Below are 21,768 nucleotides of genomic sequence, written 5' to 3'. Positions count from 1 at the left end.
AAACTGCGAATTATTCAATCACTATCTGATATTCTAATCATATTATCATATAAAATAATTTTTTGTAGTTGCCTGCAGTGCATTTTCAAGTCACCGGTTTTAAATTGAAGGAGACGCGCGATGACGACAGAAGTGGAAAATGAGATATTTCGCATGAATAGTAACTTGTGCAGTTTTTCCAATGATGAAAGGTTTTTAGCAGTAGCATTTCAAGGAAACTTGATTATTAAAAATACGGGAACCTTTGATACTTTCCAATCATACGTATTTGGAGATATTATTGAGGTTAGTGTATCATGTTGGACTCATGCTACAACAGATGCTTTCCTCATATATCTTTCATGACGATAGAATATAATATAACGATATTACTGTTGATACGTTTAATTGTTATTGATATTAATAAATAATTGCAGTATATCGAATGGTCCCTGGACAGTGAATATATATTATGCTCCAATTTCAAGAAAGCTGTTGTCAGGGTATTTTCAATTTGCTTCCCAGAATGGAGATGCAAATTGATTGAAGGTAGTGCAGGATTAGAACGAGTAATATGGTCTCCGGATAATAGGCACATTATTACAGTGGCAGATTTTAATGTAATTAAATCACCAAGTATATTATGCATACAGGTTCATTTGCTATATTTTATATATATTTTTGTACAGATTCAAATATCAATATGGTCTTTGGAAAATAGAAACGTAACATACATACAGAATTCAAAATCATCTACTAACAAGAAACTCGAATTTAGTCCAAATGGAAAGAAACTGGCTCTTATAGTAGCAGAAAATGATGAAGATAATGTTGCTATCTACAAAACAAAGAACTGGAAAATAAGTAGGGTAAGTATGATTCTTATAGCCGAGTATATAAATAAACGTTTATTCTTGCATGTAAAATTTACAAAAGAGACAGCTCCGTAATATTAAACTGGTAAATTTTAACTGTATGATCACAGCTACAACTTGCTAACTGTAGAATTCCTTTCTGTGAGTTTTCTCCTTCTGGCTGGAACATGAGCCTTTTAACTGTTAAATGATGAGCTTCAGATGTATTGTATGTGACATATTTTTTCCAAACAGGGTTTCCACTCTCTATTACAACTTTCTGAATTTCTATATTACCACTATCAAAACCAATTGCTATAACATATGCATCCATGTTAACAAACAATGGTGCGAATGCAATCGCTGTTACTGAATTGTCTTTACTATCCAAACTGGTAATCGGCATGACTACATTATCATTCTGAATAGAAGTACTCCATATACCGATTTTTCCATCACGGGATCCTGTCGCATAGTACTTTGAATCATGCGACCACGCACAGGACCAAATTATACGACTGTGCAGACTATCCTTCTTTAAACTAGCAGCTATTAAATTATACGAATTTTCATCCTGTTGAAACAGGGACCATCTTCTATCCCTTGATACTGATACTAAGAATCGATCATTTGGAGAGAATGCCAATTGCGTTACTGTCAGCTGGTGAGACACTAATTTTTGAACTTGTGACCAAGTCTTTGTACTCCATAGAATAATAGCAGAGTGTTCAGGCGACGTAGATTTACAAGCTGTAGCAAGCATAGAACCATCGTGTCTTGCAGCCAGGGAAAATATTTCATACCCATGTCCATATAACTTTTGTAACTCTGGCCATAGTGTGTGTTGAATTAATTCCTCTTCAGTTGGAGGTTGTTCATAGTTTAGATCTTTTGAATAACCAACATATAAGTTTTCTCCAGTTGCTTTTTCTCCTTCAAAAACCGCTTTATTTGTTAAGCCAAGTGCAGGCACCGAAGCACTCTCAGCTAAAACTCCTTGGAAATCATTGGCATTAGCTAGTTTCTTTAAATAGTTTATAAACGTTGCTGGCGCCGTGAATGTTCTTATTACTTTTTCTTCAGCACCTGATGCAAACATGTAAGGGGATAACATTGCTAGACAAGACATGTCATAGCCGTGAACTTGAGGACGTCCTATTTCATGCCAACACTCATCTAACTCATACCTCCAGGGTGCATGAATTCTTGTGGTTTGATCTGAGCTAGTTGTCATTAGAAATCTGTAATGAAATTATAGTTAGAGTTAATGATATGGTTATTGATAATATCAAGGGTTATTGAAAGATATAGAATTACATACCTTCCCTTTGAATCCCAACATAAATCTACAACTTCTGCAAAATGGCCACTAGGTGCTGTTTCCGGAGCCCAGTTATTTGTTTCTTGTAAATATTTCCAAATATGGAAAGATCCCTGGTATCCATGAGCTAGTATACTCTCTCCATTTGGTCCAAATTTACAACCATAAAATCCTACGGAATTTCCACCAACATCTCCAACTCTTATTGACTCTAACCAAATACCACTTACAGGATCAGGTTCCCAAATTATCATAGTTTTATCGAGCGAAGATGATAATAATTTCATAGGTTGATCATATTTTCCATTACAAATTTTTGCTGGATGCCAATGTATTCCATAAATCCATCCCTCATGGCTACTTAAAATAGATTCCAATGTGACATTATATTTTATTTTTTCAACAAGAAATTGTTGTTTTTTCTGTTTAAGTTCATCAGGATCAATTTCTTCTTTGTCCATAGAAATTTTCCATAAACGTATTGTGCTATCCTGTGAACCAGTAGCTAAGAGCACATTGCCATTGTTGTCATGAGCAAAATCCATACAACGAATCCAATCTTCGTGACCAACCAATAATTGAACTTTTATAAAATTTTCTGATGAATCCTGACAATATAATTGCACTGAAGAGTCCTCCATTGACAAAGCTAATAGAGGCTTTTGACAATTGGGCAAAAATGAAAATACAGCTTCGACTGGCAACTTTTGCTTAAGTTCCAATGTTTGAAAACAGTGAAGATCCCTATTACTGTTTCTTTTCCAAAGTTTGAAATCTCCATTAATGGATCCTGTACAGATAATTAATGTATGGTAGTCTTCACTTGAACTGTTATCATCTTCAGGAACGTACAATGCATTGGCAATGGTAAGAGCATCAGTATTTTTCAGTATTGATGTAGGCTCAAACGTGTCACTGGTTTTTGACCAGATAATAGCAGTGCCATCATTTGATGCTGATAAAAACTCAGTTTCTGGTTGCAAATCCGGCTTTTTAATCCATCGAAGACCGATAACTCGTCCACTATGTCGATGAAGTGTTTTAAAAACTTTACCAGTGCCAAAATTGTCTGGTTTGTATAATGCAACAGCATTGCAGGCTCCATAACAAACAACTCCATTATATCCCCAGTCAAGAGAATGTGGAAAACGGTTGCATGCGCAACATATATAACGGGTAGTCATTACTCTGTTTATTTCTTGATTAAGTTTTCTTGCTTGAAAATTAGCCTAACGCTTACAATTTAGCGTCCCATGTGCTCATACTCCACAGGCTGATATGCTCCTTAGATGTGGCAGTTTTGTATCTACAACAGAACAATAAGTTCACAGCTGATGAAACTGTTGTACCGACTGAACTGGATCCTTTTGTTGTACATTCTTGTAGAAGCAATTCAAATATAATTTTGCAAATTGTTTTTAAATGCATAATTGTGTTAAATTGCATAATTGTTTTTAATATTTCAGAAATTAATATGTGAAAGACTAAAAACTATTAACGGAATTTGCTGGTCTCCTGATAGCGAACTATTATGTATATGGTGCTCCAATATAGGAGAATCAAAATTACTTGTATTTTCGGCTATTTTGGACAGCCATGTAGGAGTATATTCTCCAGAAGATGATACAGATAAAGGTGATATAGAAAATGAATTTAAACGAGGCATAAAAGGAATCAATAAAGTCAAATGGATTCCAAGTGGTCAACTTATAGCTATTACTGGATATAATGAAATGGTTGTGCTTATAAATTACGTAACGTGGAAGCCACTGTTGGAATTATACTTGAATTCAATAATAAATGAATCTGATTATATGAATAAAGTATATAAGGAATGTATTATTCAAATTCGAGATTCAAACAAATATTCATCAGTAAATGGAAAACATCTTTGTAAGTACCATATTAAAAGTTAATTTTTAATATCAACTGCACACTGCAATTTATTAAAATGTCAATTTCATTCCTTTAAATATATAGTAGAAGAAATAAATGACCGTCCAATAAACATTCCAATTGTTAAAAGGGAAAACAATACCGATCCAATCATAACTGATGTGGATATATTAGAATTCAGCTCCTGTGGTCGTTATTTAGCTGTAAGGTATCAGGCTTATCCTACTACACTGTGGATATGGGATATAAATATTGACAGTGTAGAATATTTGATTCTCCGAAATCCTATTACCAGTAAGTTATACCATATTTATTGTCTTAGTACTCATTTGATTGAGATAATCCAAATCTTGTATTCCATTTTTAAGGTGTAAAGTGGAGTCCAACTTGCAGTCGTTTAATAGCACTTACAGAAACTCCTCATATATTCGAATGGTGTCCTGAGGGAGCAACATGCATACAAACACCAAAAGGAATAATTGTCTCAGATGTGCAATGGCATCTAGGAGGAAAAATTTTAGCTTTATGTGGATACAATAAAGGAGCTATTTTTAATATTTTTGATTGATACAGGGTAATGCATAGTAATGACTGGTTTTTATAAAATAAAACTGTAAAATATCGTAAACCATATACAATACAGGGTGTTTCTTAAGCCCCGGACAGGAGACATACCGTTAGATCCGACGTGAAAAAATATAAAATTGGCGTCAACAGTATTCAAGATTTTTAATTAGTTATTAATTGTTACGGATTAAACTAAGCCAATAATAAGCGCGTGAGAACTGGTAACTCCTCCTCAGTCTCCTCCCATTGGGGACAGCCAATCATTTAATTCCCCACAAAAACAGTGACCAGTGGATACGTAAACGAATATAGTAATGTAAATAAACAAAAGAGTAACGGAAATAAACAAAAGAAAAATGCAAAATGTTTTTTGTGGGAAAATAAATGATTGGCTATCCCTAATGGGAGGAGACTGAGGAGGAGTTACCAGTTCTCACGCGCTTATGATTGGTTTACTTTAATCCGTAATAATTAATAAACTAATTAAAAATTATGAATAATGTTCACGCCAAATTTTTATTTTTTCACGCCGGATCTAACGATATGTCTCCTGTCCGGGGCTTAAGAAACACCGTGTATTATTGAAAATTTCTATAAAAATGTTCTCATCTCTGATTATTGAGTTTTTCATCAGTTGAAATAACATACGATATTGAATTCGGGTATGTGAAAAAATTAAAATTAACTATAAGCATTAGCATTTATTGCCATCTTAATATCCTTATTTTAAAAGATACAAATTGAATTTCGCACGTGAAACACGTGTTGCTATAATATATTAAGAAATTATGTGATAGCTGATATTTCAGTAGATGAAGTAGAATTGCCTAAAATCTATTAATGTCAATTGATTTTGATGTTATTGCAGTAATATCTATTTACTGATAAAATAGGGGTGTAAATGATGAACAATACTATCGTCGACTCGTTAAGTACAAGTGCTTATAGTTTATGTACACAAATACGAAAAGTGTCACTAGTGTCAACTAACCTTAAATTTGAAACAACAAACGATGCGGATTTGAATAATTGTTAAAGAACTGTTATAGAATTTTCATAATGGGCTACAAAAATGAATACCATAGATCAATTGATGAATATAATTTAGCAACACCCATTCAATTGAAAATGGTATGCTATTGGGTCTTGGCTGGTTTAAGGATAGTACTGACATTCCTGCCACAAATTGGTTATATACATCCTGATGAATATTTTCAATCAATAGAAGTAATTGCAGGTACGTTTTAATTTATGAGAATTTATTATGAGATTATGGTTTCAATATAACATTGCAGAATTATATTTTTTTATGATTTGTTCCTTTTCAGGCGATTACTTTGATATCGATGTTTACAAACCATGGGAGTATAATGCTTCCTTTCCCGTACGAACAGCTGTGTTTCCCTATTTAATTGTTGGAACATCATATTCTATTCTAAGCAGATTGTCCCCATATTCTATTTATTTATTTGGTACACCTTTAAAATCACCATACTTTCTAATCTTATTCCCACGACTACTTATGTGTGGTTTCTCGTTTGTTTCCGACTATTGCCTTTATAGAATATGCAATTTGTATAATCAGAATTATAGAGTGAGATTAGTCACATATGCCAGTTCTTACATTATGATCACATATGCTACAAGAACATTTTCTAATAGTATTGAGCTTGTATTAACGTCTTTATTGTTGCACTTTGTATCGGAATGCATGGCCTATTCAGAGAAGGTAATAAATAAAGTTAATAGTTAAACAAGTCATTTACGGAGCGACTATAAGTTTTTATTATTTCAGATTGTCTTTCAAAGTGATCATCTCTTTGAAAGGTACAGACGAGCCTCAAGCGATGTGGAAAGAGTCAAATATTATAAGCTACTGGCATCTTTGCCACAGCATTCCTTGAATCACTGTCTCATTTTGGCAACTATAACCGTTGCTGGTATTTTCAATAGACCGACCTTCATAGCTTTTGCATTTCCACCAATATTCTTTTGGCTTCAAAGAGGTCTTGGTTCGAAAACTGTAGGGCTTCTTGACTTCCATATAAGAATCTTTACATTTATTCTATATGGCATTCCCACTGCTATTTTCTTTATACTCTTTGATAGTTTTTACTTTGGATACTTAACATTAGCCGAGATACATAATTTAGACATTGGCATGAAGAACTTTGTAGTGACTCCACTCAATTTTCTAAAGTACAATTCAGAAACTAAAAATCTTGCTAGTCACGGCCTCCATCCACGTTTTCTACACTTCCTAGTAAATGTACCACTATTGTATAACGTTCTTGGAATCATTGGTCTCATCACCTTTGGTAAAATGATATACAGGTGAGTGATAATGATATTAATAAATCAAACACTGGAATACTGAACACTTAAACAAAAATCTCAAAGTTATTATTTCTTAAATACGCCCAATAAATGTTCTTTCATGATTTCCAGTGGCTTGAAAGCTCGATGGCTTGAGTTACCACGTATCCAAAGCATTATCGGTCTGATGACAACGTCATTCATCCTGCCAATATTGATTCTGTCTATATTTCCACATCAGGAGCCACGTTTCATTATTCCTGTGACTCTGCCACTAGTGTTTCTCTATGCCGAAAAGATATGCGACAACCCAAGTACAAAAACAGTTGCTTATGTTAATTATAAAGCGAGAAAGCAATCACAGCAGCGAAAAAATTCGAAAATTCGAAAACTTGTTGCCACATGGTATATTTGTAACACGTTGTTGGCCTTCTTTTACGGTTTTGCTCATCAGGGCGGTGTGTTTCCATTGGCAACGCACATTGCTGCAGAACTGAAAGCTAAACCGCATCTGACACATATTCATGTATTCACATCGTATACATACTCGTTCCCAACAGCTTTAATCCAACTAAGAAATACAAAAAGAACGTACATAACAAAGGATAAATATAAGTATCGTTTGACCAAAGATTTCTTTCTTTATGAACAAGGTGCCAGGGATATCGATGATATTTATGAGGACATTGCCAAAAAATTACAGGAGTGCGAAAAACAGTTTATGGTTAAAAAGATTCCATATAGGTTCTATTACGCACTTCCTGTAACTTTATTTGATGACTTTATGGAATATGCATTTAAGAATAATTCAAGATTAATTCATTATCGTGTTATAAGGACGTTTTATCCACATGTAACCGTAGAATGGTTACCGTTTCTTGATACGATTAAGCACTGTATTTTTTATGGAAAATCGGAGGTCTGCATTCAGCAATTATTTGAAAAACCAGCAGAAAATGTATTCAAGCTTTTACGTCAGTTTGGTTTGCTGTTATTGAGAATTGAATATCCCACCAAGGAAACAAATCAAAACATTATTTTATAGCCCACGAAGACGCCATGCTTCTCATGTCTTAATAGATATTCAAATCGGCAAGTATTCACTCTCAATCTTGTTCCATATTGAGACTGACGTTGATATTCCGATAATGAATACATTAATATCTTTCAAATCTTTTAACATTGACTTAATGCTTACTACTGATCCAATTGATATTAGAAACGATTGTTAAGTGACAAATAATAACGTGGAAGTTGACTAATCGATAAATCATTTAACAAAATGTCATATATACGAGTTGGTAATTACATCTAAAATAGAATTAAGAAGGCCTGGAGTCAATGAATGGTTAGGAATAAATAAGTTTTGATTGTTCGCTACTCAACATTTCTATTTTTTCGTATAGGAGAACGTTACATAAATCTTATTCGATAAATTAATTTGTTTAATTAAATTAATCGTGATGAAGTTTGTGTGTGCTGATAACTAATTAATAGTTAGAACGAATCTAGGTTGCTATTGGTCCTAAGAGCGCTCTTATGCCAACCACAGCCTGATATTTATTCGTACCAGTATTTATTACTATTGCTGCACTGAAATTATTTATTCCTTCTATCACCTAATCTATCACGTAGAGCCGAGAAGTTTTCTCCCAGAGGCAATAATCAAATGGTTTACAATTAAATGTTAAAATATTATATCGCCAATTTATACAAGTGCAAGTGCGTGCACTAAGTAACTAACGAAAAATAATTTATACGCGTGGTGGCAGCGAATCAATTATTTTACAAGATTAGACGTTCGGTAATTTAACGTCAATACATCAGATGCAACTCAATATAAGCAATTGTACATATACTAGATAACAATTATATATAAAGTATAATTATAATTCTTTTTTGATATTAAGGTTTGCATTTTAAGCGTAGTCTGTATTTCAAAAGTTAATATATAAAAAAGAAATGATGATACTAAGGTAATTCTGCCGTCTACGTAAATTAAACTGTTGCACCAAAATTTGTTATATATGAAAGTTTTAGTATTCAGTTACATGTCAAAAAAATGTCAAGCCCATTTACCGATCATTTGGGAGAATAATTAAATGTTGAAAATCGACATTTTTATATGGGACCTTATGACCGGAGCAATCAGTGGCATTTTTTCGTTAATAATTTGTATACTTAGATCAAAGATAGCGGAAATATAAAAAGCATCTCGTGTTTGTTAGACGTTACAGATCGTATCCGATAAAAAAAAAAAGTAGAGTTACCGGACATCTCAAAAGATAAATCAGATTATCGAGACAATAATAAGTTCAGAAGGAACAACTCGCTTGGAATGGCGTAGCTATGAACACGGGGCAAAAGCTTGGCAACAGTGCATTATCCGATACAGCTATAATGTGAACTGATTCAAACGAGCATTTAAAATTAGTTTTGCAACAAAACTCGGGATTTTATAATTACAGCACGTTATTAGAAAATCAGAATTATTTGTGCAACTAATAATTATAATATTGTGGATGCTTGATTTTCAACATATATAGTCGCTAGGGCTCATGACCTCTGCGTAGCAGCAGAACTACCTTCCTTAACGTGCACAGTATAACTCAGTATAACTGTTTCTTCCTCTGTCAGTCTTATTATTATTGATTCGGATGTTAACGTTTATGCTGATTATTAAGTTAGTGCATATTCTTTTTTTGATCTTTGCAATGTTACTATCCTCAAAGTAAAGCAAGTATACCTTTTGATCCTACGGATTGAATTTGGAAATTTGAGGAGGTATTGTTTTCAAGGCAAACTATTAGATCTTAACTTATGGTCAGTTCTAATTAATCGATTAATTTTAATATTTGGTTAATTATGGACATCACATGGTTTGCCCTCTGATCAATATATGTATTGTAACATATTGCAACAGGACATAAAACTCAAACGAGTAAAATATATTAACTTAAATACAAATACAATATTTTTTTAAGCCAATATTTTGAGCTGTTCCTTAGTACATCAATTATTACTTTAATATCTAAGCTGTTGACCGATTTTGTATTTTATAACTTTTTGTACCAACAATGTTCTCGCAGATGTAAAAAATTCAGTTTTTACACCAATCGATATAAAATAGATATAGAATAGCATTTACTATATTATGAAGTTGTACAGTTCGTATAAACTCTTTGATTTAGTGTATTTTATAAGAAAAATAATCGTATTATTTTTTATCAGAAAACAAAATTGCATTTATTCTCCTCATAGTGAGTTCAGTTTTTGCTAGTTGATATTGAATATCAAAATAAGTTGCACAGAACTCTTTGACGCTAACAAAGATAGCTTGTATATAATAGGTACTTAAGAAACAAGAATATCCTATATTTTTTCAACGTATTAATATTATTAATCATGCAATTGTTTTAACCACTTATCCTGCCATTTAATCAACGGTCGCCTGGGCTCAAACTGTCTAATAATTCTACTATTTTTATACCAAAAGTCAGTGGTCCGCATACGTTTCCCACATTTAAAGAACAATTATGGGCCACAGAGAGTTGAACTTCTGGGCAATATGATTCCAGACTAAGTGATTAACGATCATAGAAGTATTGATCTTTCCGAGTAAAATTATACGATTTTCTAACAGTAAATGTATATTGTCTTACAGCTTGACTAACTATAAAAGTAAACTATCTATCATAGATAATGATTTTGATTCTACATAGAAAAATACATCTTTATCTTAATTCAATACACTACCACTGTAAGGTAATTCAATAATGTACTTTCAGTCATTTTAATTTTCAAAAAAATAACCACCATAACACTGCAATGAGCTTGACAAACTTTATCATAATGCATCGCATGTTGTACACTCATTATTATAGTTTATCCAATTTCATAAAAAAGTGTACTGTCCCTGCATTTAAATGACGGTACAGTTTTGTCGTATTGTGATTTGACAGCAGATGTTCCTCATATTTCTATTGCACTAGTACAAGTTTTAACATGTTGACTCTTGAAAGACCGAGCATGAAAATTGTAAATAAATGGTATCAGTGTGTGTCCATAACTAGTGCTGGATCACTGTATGTCCATGGGAGATCTTGATTGAATTTGCTACGGTGTGCAGCATTCCGTGCTGCGTATAATCGCTAGAAATAAAGTATTCCCCTTTTTGTGAATTCAGTCATAAAAACTACTGGGTACTTCAAAGCGTGTGTTGTAACCTCTTGAAAGACTGTAATGATAGAAATCTAATGAAGTATGTGGTACTTACTGGATTGTCAATGTAGGCTTCGCATCCATAACACCAAACCGATAGGTCACTGAAGCTGAGGGTCATGGGGTGTTCTGCCACTTGACTGTGAGTCACAGCATGCTGATTAACACTACGAGCACAGTGTACTGTGTAGCACTGGAGACAAATCCAATTTTCAGCAGCACTGTTGCACTCTGTGCAAGGTGATCGAACATCTATGCCACTGGGTGGTACATCTCTCACGGTATTCAAGTGTGGGCACTCTCTTAAAGGTACTACTGCAAACATCTCTCCATCTACCAGGGCCTGAGGCAATTAAATATATAGGCTATAGATGAAATAGAAATATTTTTTTGACTATGAAAGAAGTAACAAACCTGCAGATTGTCTGAGAGATAGTCAAAAAGATTTGTAGTGGGAACAGCACTTGCCAAGCTGCTTTCTTCACTCTGACCTTCCCTGCTACTACCAGCACCATCACTCGTACCAGCACGACTGTCCTTCGAGTTCTGTACATCTTTCTTCTCCGTTGGATTTATACACTCTTTGAAGCCACGAGCTAGAAACAATGGTTCAGTCTATTGTTGATTTTTCTTTTTATTAAGACTGTTAATATACCTGAAAAACAAGTTCCAGTTTCTTCTTGGGCACCGGTTGTGCTGCCTGGAATATCGCCGATCATTTCGGTATTACGTCCGACGGTCTTTAAACTTCTAATTTTCATATTTTCCACTTCGTTTTGCAGTTTCAATATTTCTTCGTCTGTCACAGTGTTTAAATTATGTTTGTCAAACGAAAGATTAAAATCTAGCTTCTCGCTTTCAATTTCCTCAAAAGCAATTTTGCATTCTGACTTATGTCCGGCACCACCCTCAACTCTTAAGCTCTCTTCGGAATGTTTTTGACTGGGTTTAATCCTTGGAAGTACTTTCTCCTTTGGCAAGGACATTTGAAAGGCCAAATTCGGCCAGAATTGCTTATGCGTTTTGAGAACGTTGTTTATCGTATTAATTGCACTTGTACACGGTGCTTGGCCAGCATCCAACACTGCAGGAGGATCTCCAAGAAGAGCCTTGGTACACATAGTCATAGCGTAGGAAATGGAGTTAATATTGTAACCACCCTCTAGACTAAGTATAACTCGACCATTTGCTAATGATGACAGCCAATGTGTTAAATGTCCATACATTTCCGGAGACACTTTGCAACCTTTGGAAAGTAGAAAATCCAAATATTGTAGATAAAAATTTAAATACAGGGTTATAAATTAAAACTTTAAAATAATGTTGGAAGCAAGGACTATGAAATAACATTGTATGGTTACCTCCTAATGGATCACCATTGCAGGCATCAAATCCTGCTGAAACCAGAACTAATTCTGGATTGTACTGATAGGCGATTGGCATTACGATTTGTTGAAATGCTGCTATATACTCAGCATCACCCATTCCTTTCTGTATAAAAATCATAAGAGAATTCCGTTTTACGACTGAAGGAAATGAGAGCAAATTCTAAAAATTAACTGGTTACGGCCGCTACTATTGATTGGCTAATTATGAAAATCATCGAGTATCATTGTTTGAAATAATAATAATAATCAGAAGCACAGGCACACTACGTTAAAGCAATGTATGAAAAAATCATTAAATATTCACATGACTTCATATTCATGGATCAATTCGCTCTTACCTTATTCCATGGAATGTTTACATTGAATCCTTCTCCAGGTCCAGAGCCGACAACAGTATAATTTGCCTTTTTTGAATTTGGAAAGAATCCAGCATTATCATACCTATGCACTGATATATAAAGAATAGTGGGATCTTGCTCCAGAATACTTTGCGTCCCATTGCCATGATGAATATCCCAATCTACTATCAATACCCTATGTATTACAAAAGAAAGTAAATGTACTATAACATTTTAAAAACAGAAAAATCGTATTATTTCTATTTTCCTATATGAATACCTTTTCAAATTATGATATTGCACAGCATATCTAGCTGCAATTGTGATATTATTAAAGATGCAGAAACCACAAGGAGCGTCTTCTTCAGCATGATGACCAGGTGGTCTGACAATAGCCACTCCTGATTGACTTTCACTATTCAATACACTATCAACAACTTGAAGCAATGAACCAGCAGAAACACAGGCACTGGTCCAGGTCTCAGGATGCAAATAAACGGAATTAAGATCAGACGCTTGTTTTACTAAGTCTCTCAACTTTGTATCAGCAGTCTTCTTAATTATATCTATGTGATCTTTTGAATGTGCCAAAAGCAGTTCCTCTTCGGTAGCAACTCTTCCCTTTTAGATAGAATAATATATTCCAGTATTGATGTAAAACTTTCATCGTTTATAATATAAACTATTAGTATAATCGGACTCGTACCTGCAAAACGTGACATCGTTTTAGTAAACCGTACTCCTCGTGCTTTGTATAAATGTTAGATATTCTCTCTGGTTTTTCCGGATGAGAATCGTCTGGAACGTTGATATGCTTGAGCATTCTCGGATCGTACACAACACACACTCTATTCGGTGCTTTAGTCAGGTTAGTGACTGAAAAGAAAAATCCATGACTGATCGTCGAGTTAGCATGACATTGAAAAAACACGATACATCTTGTATTTTTATGAGTAACTTACATTGGATCAAGAAATTTAATTTTCTATCAATTTCTTGTAAAAGTTCGGGACTCTGCACTGGGTAACAGTTTCGTGTTTCGTAGAAATCAGGTTTTGTCTCATCACCTCTGAAATATATATTGAGTTCTTTTGTATAAATAAATGAAGAATAAAAATAATTTCATTAAATTGACCAACGTACTTGTAAATAACTGTAGGTAAATGTCTGTTGTTGTTTTCTTCTTCGTTGTTTGTAGTACTATTAATGCTATAAGTTTCTTGATACTGATAACAATTCCAATATGGTTTATGAATATAAATGATATTCAAGATTGTTTCACGTATGCTGAAACACAAGAATTTCTTGAATAAATAAAGAACTTTATTGCTAGAAGAGAAAATTAATATTATTTTTTCACAGACCTCGCACATGGTGGATCCAGCGAACGCAACATTGGACACGGATCACCTAATAAAGCTCTTAATGTTAATGCTGCACCTTCGGCCAAAGACTTTAAGCAATATCCACCCTAGATAATGAACAATGATAAATTAAACGAACAACTATGATGAAAATTTTATTAATCAATAATTAACAATAGGAATACCTACTTCCAATACCACAGCAACTTTTCCACCTGCTAAACTTAGCAGTGAGGATAAAAGATGTGCATAGCATGCTGGTGTTACTTCCATTTCTCCCTAAAATATTAATAAATTATAATAATCTTAACTCCGATTGAATTTCACAATAAAACTATATGAAACAAAAGCATATAAAACTATTTGTTACGTGTATCATTTAAACAAATTATAATCTTGCTTCAAAGTAAAATAGAATTAAAAATAAATATTCATGATCGTTTGTGATTTTCGAGAAATTAATTTAAAAAAATAATAAGTATTAGATAACCTTCTCATCCCCTACTGCAGAATCAAAGCCAGCAGATACAATGACATGGTCAGGGCAAAACTAACATGGAAAAATAAACAGCGTTAGTAATAAAGAAGATATCGTTTTACCTCTGGACAACCAAGAGCTGCATCATAACCAGCTGAGACTATAACAATATCCGGTTGAAACTAGAAACATCATTGTCAATTACTCTTCTTTAATGAATGACATCAAACAACGAATTACGATGTATTTATATGTATAGAATACTTCGCAATTATTATTGTAGGAATATAAGTATTAAAAATTTTGTTAAAATCTATATTATTTGAAATACATTTACCTCGTAAGCCATTGGTAGCAAAACCTGTTGAAATATTGCAAGATAATCAGCGTTGGTCATGCCGGTTTTATTTAAAGGCACGTTAAAGTTGTAACCCTCTCCCGGACCATCTCCGACGTAATCATAATTGGACTCTCTTAAATTTGGCCAGAATTTACCATGTTCGTAACGGTGAATTGAGAAGTAGACGACTCTAAAAGTATTTTGGAGGAATTACTCGATTGCAGTTCATTTCGAGATTATTGATTCCGGTAAGATGAAAAGATTACCGCGGGTCATTATAAAACATTTGTTGTGTCGCCTGACCGTGATGCACGTCCCAATCTACGATTAAAATTTTGCTAGCTAAATTCTTTTCTAAGAGTGTCTGCGTTGCAATTGCAACATTATTGAAGAAACAGTATCCACAATATTCTGCTTTCATTGCATGATGTCCAGGAGGTCTAGAATTGCGAAATAAAATACCATGTACACATTTTTAATTGTAAAATAAAGAACGTATTCCATAAAGTATTTAAGTTTTAAAGCGTACAAAAAAGCAGTACTTTATTACCTGATAATAGCCATTCCATTTTGTACATCTCCTTTGCAGATACTTTCTACCAAATTTATTGTTGATCCAGCAGCTAATAAAGACAATCGGTAAGTCGACTAAAAGGAACGATGTGGAAATATTAATTGTCTAGCTTTTTTCTTATTGTGACACATATTTAAATTTTATAATGTTGTACTTACCGGATGGATGTATATTGCGTCATATTTGGAAGACAATTTTTCAAGTTTTTCTGCGTCCGTACACCTATCTGTTGCTTTCAAAAAATCTATTTGTTCTTGAGTGTGTTTCAGTAGTAATTCATCCTCATTTGCAGATCTTGATTCAATAAATTTGCATCTATCTACTAGGCCATATTGCTCACATTTTTCCAAGACCTTTGTAAACCTTTCAGGACATTCTGGATATGCTTTATCCCATAGACACAGATGTTCAGCCATGCGCCGATCAAAAACCAGGCCAGTGTCTTTTCGAACCATGTTCATAGCATCAATAGCTTTTTGATAAATATCTTGGATGAAGATGTTATTTGATTTCTTTCCTTGTAGAACTTTTCGTTGAGCAGCATCCCGTTTTGCAGCAATTAGAGCAGCAGAAGGTCTCGCCTTTTTGACAAAGAATGAAGAAATGGAATCAAAAGCTATTGTATTATCAAAATATTGTGAAAACTTTACGTAAATATAAGAGTGATTTATATAAATGTGTTAAAAAATGAACTTAGAGGAGATTTCATACACTACATTCACATTAAATTAAAATTGTAGAGAAGTTCCTGATGTTCTAAGTCTGCAGGTTATATGTTATACATAGTAAATTATACAGATAAGAATTTCATGAAATGATAAAAAGTTATATAGGGTCACTCATGACAAACGTAAACTTAAGTTTGCCTTCCATTTGCATCTCACAGTAGAATTAGTTTGTTTGTATGAATAAAGCTGTATACTCCAACTAGATAGTACGAGAAGAGGCAATGATTCTCTAAAATGTAATCCTTAGATAAGAGTAAGAGTCACATTTGGTTTAATATGTGAGCCTTCAAATAGATAAATAGGTAATAATCACATTTGAGACCCTGGCTGACTTTTTCCCAGTAACAGCCTTCGTTGTAGTTGACATGGTTCCTTTAACAAGCTTCCGTTGACTTTTCCTAGAACCTTCTATAGCCTTTATTAGCTGAATTTCACTGTCTGCCAACTGCTTGGCAGCAGTTAAGAGATTTCCATGCGTCCCAGAATACGACTGTGTAAGATTCAAACGTAAGTCCAATGAATAACTTCAATGAAATACCAAGTCAAATAAATAATAGCAATACAAAACCGGAGAAAAATGATATAGATAATTGTGTTTTCATAAAAAAACAACTTTTGCTCTGTCACAGAAGCTCCAAAACATTGGTAGCTTACGCTTAATATGATTCAAGACTGTGAAATGACTGTAATTCTAGTTTAGCACAATAATAAGGGATGCTATCTAGTTTATAAGTTTTTTATTACTACAGGTATCTCGTGAATAACTACCCAGGAAATAACGTGTGGGCGATGAAAAAGGTAAGATGTATCCTTGTATAGGCAGAGGCCTTGTGCCCCTTCCTCAAGATTTGACTCATTGACCGACATAATAAGAATCTCCTACATTCAGAAACTATGGGTACACTCCACAAGAATTCAAGTATTTGCATGAAACAAAAATCATAGTATTCTCACCATTTGTACTCTTTCAAGTAACCTTGAAGGTTTTAGTGGATGCTATCTCTCAAGAGGATCGAATCACTTAATGAAAGCCATATTTTTACGAGACGAATCGCACACAACTACATTAATTTCAATTAAACGCTACTCCTGCCTAACGAGCAATGACGAACGGTACAACATAATTATAGACCGTTGTTTAAAGAAAATTTATCTTTCAGATGAAATTTCTTTTCCATTCAATGTATTCGAGTAGAATTTAAGTTTCGAGTACAAATATATGTACATATACAGGGTGTTCCGAAACTACCTGACCCGGTGGGTATGGCGGTGTTCGGGAGGCTTCACTGATCACGAAAATGACCTTTTTGTCCGGAAGGTCATAGTTTTAGGGTGGCGACCCGAAGAGAACCAGAAATCGAGAACGTTATCTATATCGGTAACCGGAGCCGCCTTGGGACCGTGATTCAAAAAATCACGTCACAACATATACGGTGTTCCGAAACTACCTGACCCGGTGGGTATGGCGGTGTTCGGGAGGCTTCACTGATCACGAAAATGACCTTTTTGTCCGGAAGGTCATAGTTTTTAAATGGAGCAGGTCAAAGTTGACCAATCAGAGGGAGCGTCAAGAGAAACGTAGGCACTGCGAACTCTGATTTTTCTTCCCTGGCTTTTGTTTCTCGTAGCTTGTTTCTTGTTTCCAATAGGCATGTCTTCGGCTGACGTCATCCTGCCCGAAGCCACCGAAAAACAAAAGCGAGGGAAGAAAACTCAGAGTTCGCAGGTGCCTACGTTTCTCTTGACGCCTCGTTCTGATTAGTCAACTTTGACCTGCTCCCATTTAAAAACTATGACCTTCTGAACAAAAAGAAGGTCATTTTCGTGATTAGTGAAGCCTCCCGAACACCGCCATACCCACCGGGTCAGGTAGTTTCGGAACACCCTCTATATCGTTGAACAGAAAGTGGTGCCACCACATTTTTAGAAGGCAGAGAAACGAACAATTCTGCTAGATATGTTTGGCATTTAAAAAAGAATGCTTGATGTTTTCAAGAATTTTAACGTTTCATTAATATTGTAGTATTTAATTGTTATAAAGAATTAGAAATTTTTCTGAATACTATTAGAGACTTGAAGAATATTCTTATTAGGTCCACGTGTTTTCATAGATTTTACGTGTCAATGTCTATGATGTGGTAACCTTTGTATCAAGTATTAGTAGCTTGGAGTATTTTTACGCGTAGTTATTTATCAATGGTAACGACGTAATGTTATACATTTTTAAAAAAATATTATACGTATAACAGTTTACGAATGACGGTGCTTTCATTCTATAGTTTCATTTAGAAAATGCTTCGAATCTTGACTGGTGCTGCGATAGGGCAGATTGAAAGATGCAGAGCAGTTAGTACTTGGACTTCCTTGGCTACTGCATTTAACTCAAAGGCTTCAGAGAAATATTGGCTATCAAGAAAAGAAACTGTAAGTATGATGAAACTTAATATTGATACCAATTGCTTATGTATGTGATTTTACTTGGAGTAACTTTGTTCAAAGTTGCAGCATCATTAAGAATATCGATTATTTCTTTTCTAGGGTCTATTTGGCATACCAGAGCTTGAAAATGCAGAAGGGTTCACTGCTCTCAAAAGACGTGCATTATCTCACTGTGATGCACTTATTGCAGAAGCCACAAGTGAAGATCGAAAAAGAAAGATGGTGGAAATATTCGATGAACTATCGGACACATTGTGCAAAGTAGCTGATATGGCAGAGTTTGTGAGAATAGCTCATCCTGAAATTGAATTTGCAAATGCAGCAGAAGATGCTTGTATAGCAATTAGTGGTGTTGTTGAAAAGTTAGTTAATACTTTGATTGTGTCTTTGTTGCATATAAATTTATAAATAACTTTCTTTCTCTTTATTATAGACTAAATACTCACAGGGAACTTTACAATGCTCTAACACGTGTTGTATCCAAAGGTGATGTACAGAGAACAACAGACATAGATAATCATGTAGCAAAATTATTTATATTTGACTTTGAACAATGTGGCATTCATCTACCTGAACAACAGAGACAACAAGTTGTCGAATTAAACGATTACATTCTACAAGTAAATAATTGGAATGCCATATTAGCGAAAACGGATAAAAAGTTATCAAAATTTCTATTTTATAGGTGGGACAAAAATTTATGGCAGGCGCTGTTAATCCACGTGCTGTAAAGAGCGAAATTTTACCAAAAAATATCAGAGAACAGTAATTATCCAATAAGAACATATAACATTTTTATTCTTAATATTTGCAAATGGTATCCATACGACATTTGCCGTCTTATATAATGAAATTTTCAGTTTTGCGGCAGAAGGCGGACAAATATTGGTGCATGGTCTTTATACGGATTCGTCTAATGCTCTTGCTCGAGAAGCAGCTTATAAGATATTCTTATATCCAGATGGACAGCAGGAACACCTACTACGAGAACTTTTAAATTCCAGACATGAATTAGCGGAAATTTGTGGATTTCCTACGTATGCGCACAGGTGAAGTTTTCACAGCTGCATGTCCAAATACTCCACAATGAGCTGTCTCCATATTTACATTAAAATTTTTTTTTTCTAATACAGAGCCGTCAAAGGAAGTACAGTAGAAACTCCTGAGGTTGTGTATGACTTCTTAAATATATTGAACCATGAATTAAGAGATCGTGCAGCAGTTGATTTTGATGTAATGCAAGAGATGAAAAATGCAGAAAATTCCTCGAAGCAGGTCTGCTCTCAATGCTCTGTATTTTATGAATATTCTTTGTCACCAAACATAATACCGTCATACGGATTTACTCATTTGTCAATTCTATAATGTAGACATTAATGGCATGGGATACTGCGTATTTTATGGCAAAGGCCAAGAAATCTTGGCTGAATACATCCACTGCAGAATTTGCGCCATATTTCTCCCTAGGAACATGTATGGATGGCTTGAGTACATTGACGCAAGCATTATATGGTGTGAGATTAGAATCAGAACCTGTATTGCCTGGTGAGGTGTGGTCAAAGGATGTACGAAAGTTGGCTGTAATTGATGAAAATGAAGGAACGCTGGGCTATATTTATTGTGACTTTTACGAAAGAGAAGGAAAGCCTAATCAAGATTGTCACTTTACTATCAGAGGTGGAAGACAATTACCAGACGGTTCTTACCAAGTAAAGATTATACCTTGTATAATGTTCCTCTTTAGTACTGATTCAATAGTGCAAATTATCATTCATTAGCTATGACAATTTCAGAGTCCTATAGTGGTGTTAATGTTATCATTACCATCGCCTAGGTGGTCATCTCCTTGTTTATTGAGTCCCTCATCCGTGGATAATCTCTTTCATGAAATGGGGCACGCGTTGCATTCAATGCTTGGTAGAACTCAATATCAACATGTAACTGGTACTAGATGTAGTACTGATTTTGCTGAAGTGCCAAGTGTACTTATGGAGTACTTTGCAAGCGATCCAAAAGTGAGTATACATCGAAATCTAATAGCATTTTACATATAAGTAAAAAATATAACCTAAATAAACATTATTCTCAGGTGGTAGCGACCTTTGCCAAGCATTTTCAGACTCAAGAACGAATCCCAGAAGTTATGCTGCACAGATTATGCGCCTCTAAAAGCATGTTTCCTGCCTCTGAATTACAGAATCAGGTGTTTTATAGTATGTTGGATCAAGTTTATCATAGTAAACGTTTGGAACGTTCTAGTACAGAAATTCTGTCAGAGCTCCAGGAGAAGTTTTATGGTCTGCCCTATGTGGAGAATACAGTACGTTTTCGTTATAACACCTGTTATAAAATTTAAACAAGATGACGCATTTATTGAGATTATTCACAGGCATGGCAATTGAGATTCTCCCATTTGGTTGGCTATGGCGCAAAGTATTATTCCTATCTCATATCTCGCGCCATTGCTTCTTGGATCTGGCAGACTTATTTCCAAGCCGATCCCCTCTGTCGTTCCTCCGGTGAGAAATATCGACGGGAATGTCTGGCTCATGGTGGCGGGAAACCACCCTCTAAATTAGTATCCGATTTTCTTAATAAAGAAGCTAATGCAACAAATTTCGCCAAATCGTTGATCAATGAAATAGACATGAAGAATGATCATGTGCAGACAATAAAACGGATGTTTAATTAATAATCGTGGAGACTTTTACCCCTAACTACATCTCCTATTGATATTGTAACATTTTGTAATTATGTATATTCAGCAGTACATCCGACGTTAGTTTCAATTCAAAACTAATATATCCCTTGATTGAAAATTTAAGTGATCTTTAACACATTGTCTTCATAGTATAATTCGTCACACTATAAGTGTACACTTGTATGTGATGTAAATAGGAGCTGAACATGACAAAACTAGCAAACTAAATTTTTTTTAGTTTTTTCGTTGTGTTTTATTACAAGT

The 21,768-nt window shown here is 34.4% G+C and overlaps 5 protein-coding genes across 12 annotated transcripts; 3 read left to right on the top strand and 2 right to left on the bottom strand.

Moving 5' to 3' along the window:
- Positions 1-67: 67 nt before the first annotated feature.
- Positions 68-4,681, top strand: LOC107264069 (WD repeat-containing protein WRAP73). The gene is made up of 6 exons (XM_025081512.1): positions 68-285; positions 417-599; positions 669-848; positions 3,621-4,047; positions 4,135-4,344; positions 4,419-4,681. Exons 1-6 carry the CDS (start codon positions 121-123, stop codon positions 4,616-4,618), a joined length of 1,365 nt encoding a protein of 454 aa, XP_024937280.1. The 5' UTR covers positions 68-120; the 3' UTR covers positions 4,619-4,681.
- On the bottom strand, positions 868-3,511 carry LOC107264063 (probable elongator complex protein 2). Its single transcript, XM_015731928.2, has 2 exons — positions 2,155-3,511; positions 868-2,074 (listed from the first exon to the last, which is right to left on the bottom strand). Exons 1-2 carry the CDS (start codon positions 3,336-3,338, stop codon positions 907-909), a joined length of 2,352 nt encoding a protein of 783 aa, XP_015587414.1. The 5' UTR covers positions 3,339-3,511; the 3' UTR covers positions 868-906.
- Positions 4,550-8,391, top strand: LOC107264065 (GPI mannosyltransferase 4). Of its 2 annotated transcripts, none has more exons than XM_015731933.2 (5): positions 4,550-4,624; positions 5,667-5,854; positions 5,946-6,346; positions 6,413-6,951; positions 7,066-8,391. In XM_015731933.2, exons 2-5 carry the CDS (start codon positions 5,677-5,679, stop codon positions 7,976-7,978), a joined length of 2,031 nt encoding a protein of 676 aa, XP_015587419.1. In that variant the 5' UTR covers positions 4,550-4,624; positions 5,667-5,676; the 3' UTR covers positions 7,979-8,391. The 2 variants fall into 2 exon arrangements, with proteins under 2 accessions (XP_015587419.1, XP_015587420.1); XM_015731934.2 differs by lacking the exon at positions 4,550-4,624 and adding an exon at positions 5,071-5,279.
- Positions 8,307-17,676, bottom strand: LOC107264061 (histone deacetylase 6). 4 transcript variants are annotated; one of them, XM_015731923.2, is made up of 19 exons: positions 17,319-17,675; positions 16,678-16,854; positions 15,795-16,217; positions 15,613-15,710; positions 15,329-15,502; positions 15,060-15,252; positions 14,845-14,904; positions 14,434-14,523; positions 14,245-14,351; positions 14,024-14,167; positions 13,843-13,949; positions 13,587-13,756; positions 13,161-13,501; positions 12,881-13,076; positions 12,516-12,645; positions 11,810-12,400; positions 11,569-11,750; positions 11,210-11,497; positions 8,307-11,084 (listed from the first exon to the last, which is right to left on the bottom strand). In XM_015731923.2, the coding sequence occupies exons 1-19, from the start codon at positions 17,319-17,321 to the stop codon at positions 10,986-10,988; spliced, it is 3,573 nt and encodes a 1,190-aa protein (XP_015587409.1). In that variant the 5' UTR covers positions 17,322-17,675; the 3' UTR covers positions 8,307-10,985. The 4 variants fall into 4 exon arrangements, with proteins under 4 accessions (XP_015587409.1, XP_015587407.1, XP_015587408.1 ...); XM_015731921.2 differs by lacking the exon at positions 17,319-17,675 and adding an exon at positions 17,133-17,267; XM_015731922.2 differs by lacking the exons at positions 14,845-14,904; positions 17,319-17,675 and adding exons at positions 14,735-14,794; positions 17,133-17,267.
- Positions 16,829-21,746, top strand: LOC107264064 (mitochondrial intermediate peptidase). Of its 4 annotated transcripts, XM_015731929.2 has the most exons (12): positions 16,829-16,871; positions 17,114-17,162; positions 18,654-18,788; positions 18,903-19,165; positions 19,237-19,423; positions 19,489-19,568; positions 19,664-19,852; positions 19,937-20,078; positions 20,174-20,512; positions 20,597-20,818; positions 20,893-21,123; positions 21,193-21,746. In XM_015731929.2, the coding sequence occupies exons 1-12, from the start codon at positions 16,837-16,839 to the stop codon at positions 21,493-21,495; spliced, it is 2,175 nt and encodes a 724-aa protein (XP_015587415.1). In that variant the 5' UTR covers positions 16,829-16,836; the 3' UTR covers positions 21,496-21,746. The 4 variants fall into 4 exon arrangements, with proteins under 4 accessions (XP_015587415.1, XP_024937278.1, XP_015587416.1 ...); XM_025081510.1 differs by lacking the exon at positions 16,829-16,871 and having other exon boundaries at positions 17,147-17,162; positions 18,644-18,788; XM_015731930.2 differs by lacking the exons at positions 16,829-16,871; positions 17,114-17,162 and adding an exon at positions 18,279-18,563.
- The last annotated feature ends 22 nt before the right edge of the window (positions 21,747-21,768 follow it).

This window comes from Cephus cinctus, unplaced genomic scaffold, assembly GCF_000341935.2.
Source record: "Cephus cinctus unplaced genomic scaffold, Ccin1 Ccin1_scaffold0168, whole genome shotgun sequence".
Lineage (NCBI taxonomy): Eukaryota > Metazoa > Arthropoda > Insecta > Hymenoptera > Cephidae > Cephus > Cephus cinctus.
The sequence above is the reverse complement of the archived record's forward strand: the minus strand, read 5'-3'. Positions and strand labels throughout refer to the sequence as shown.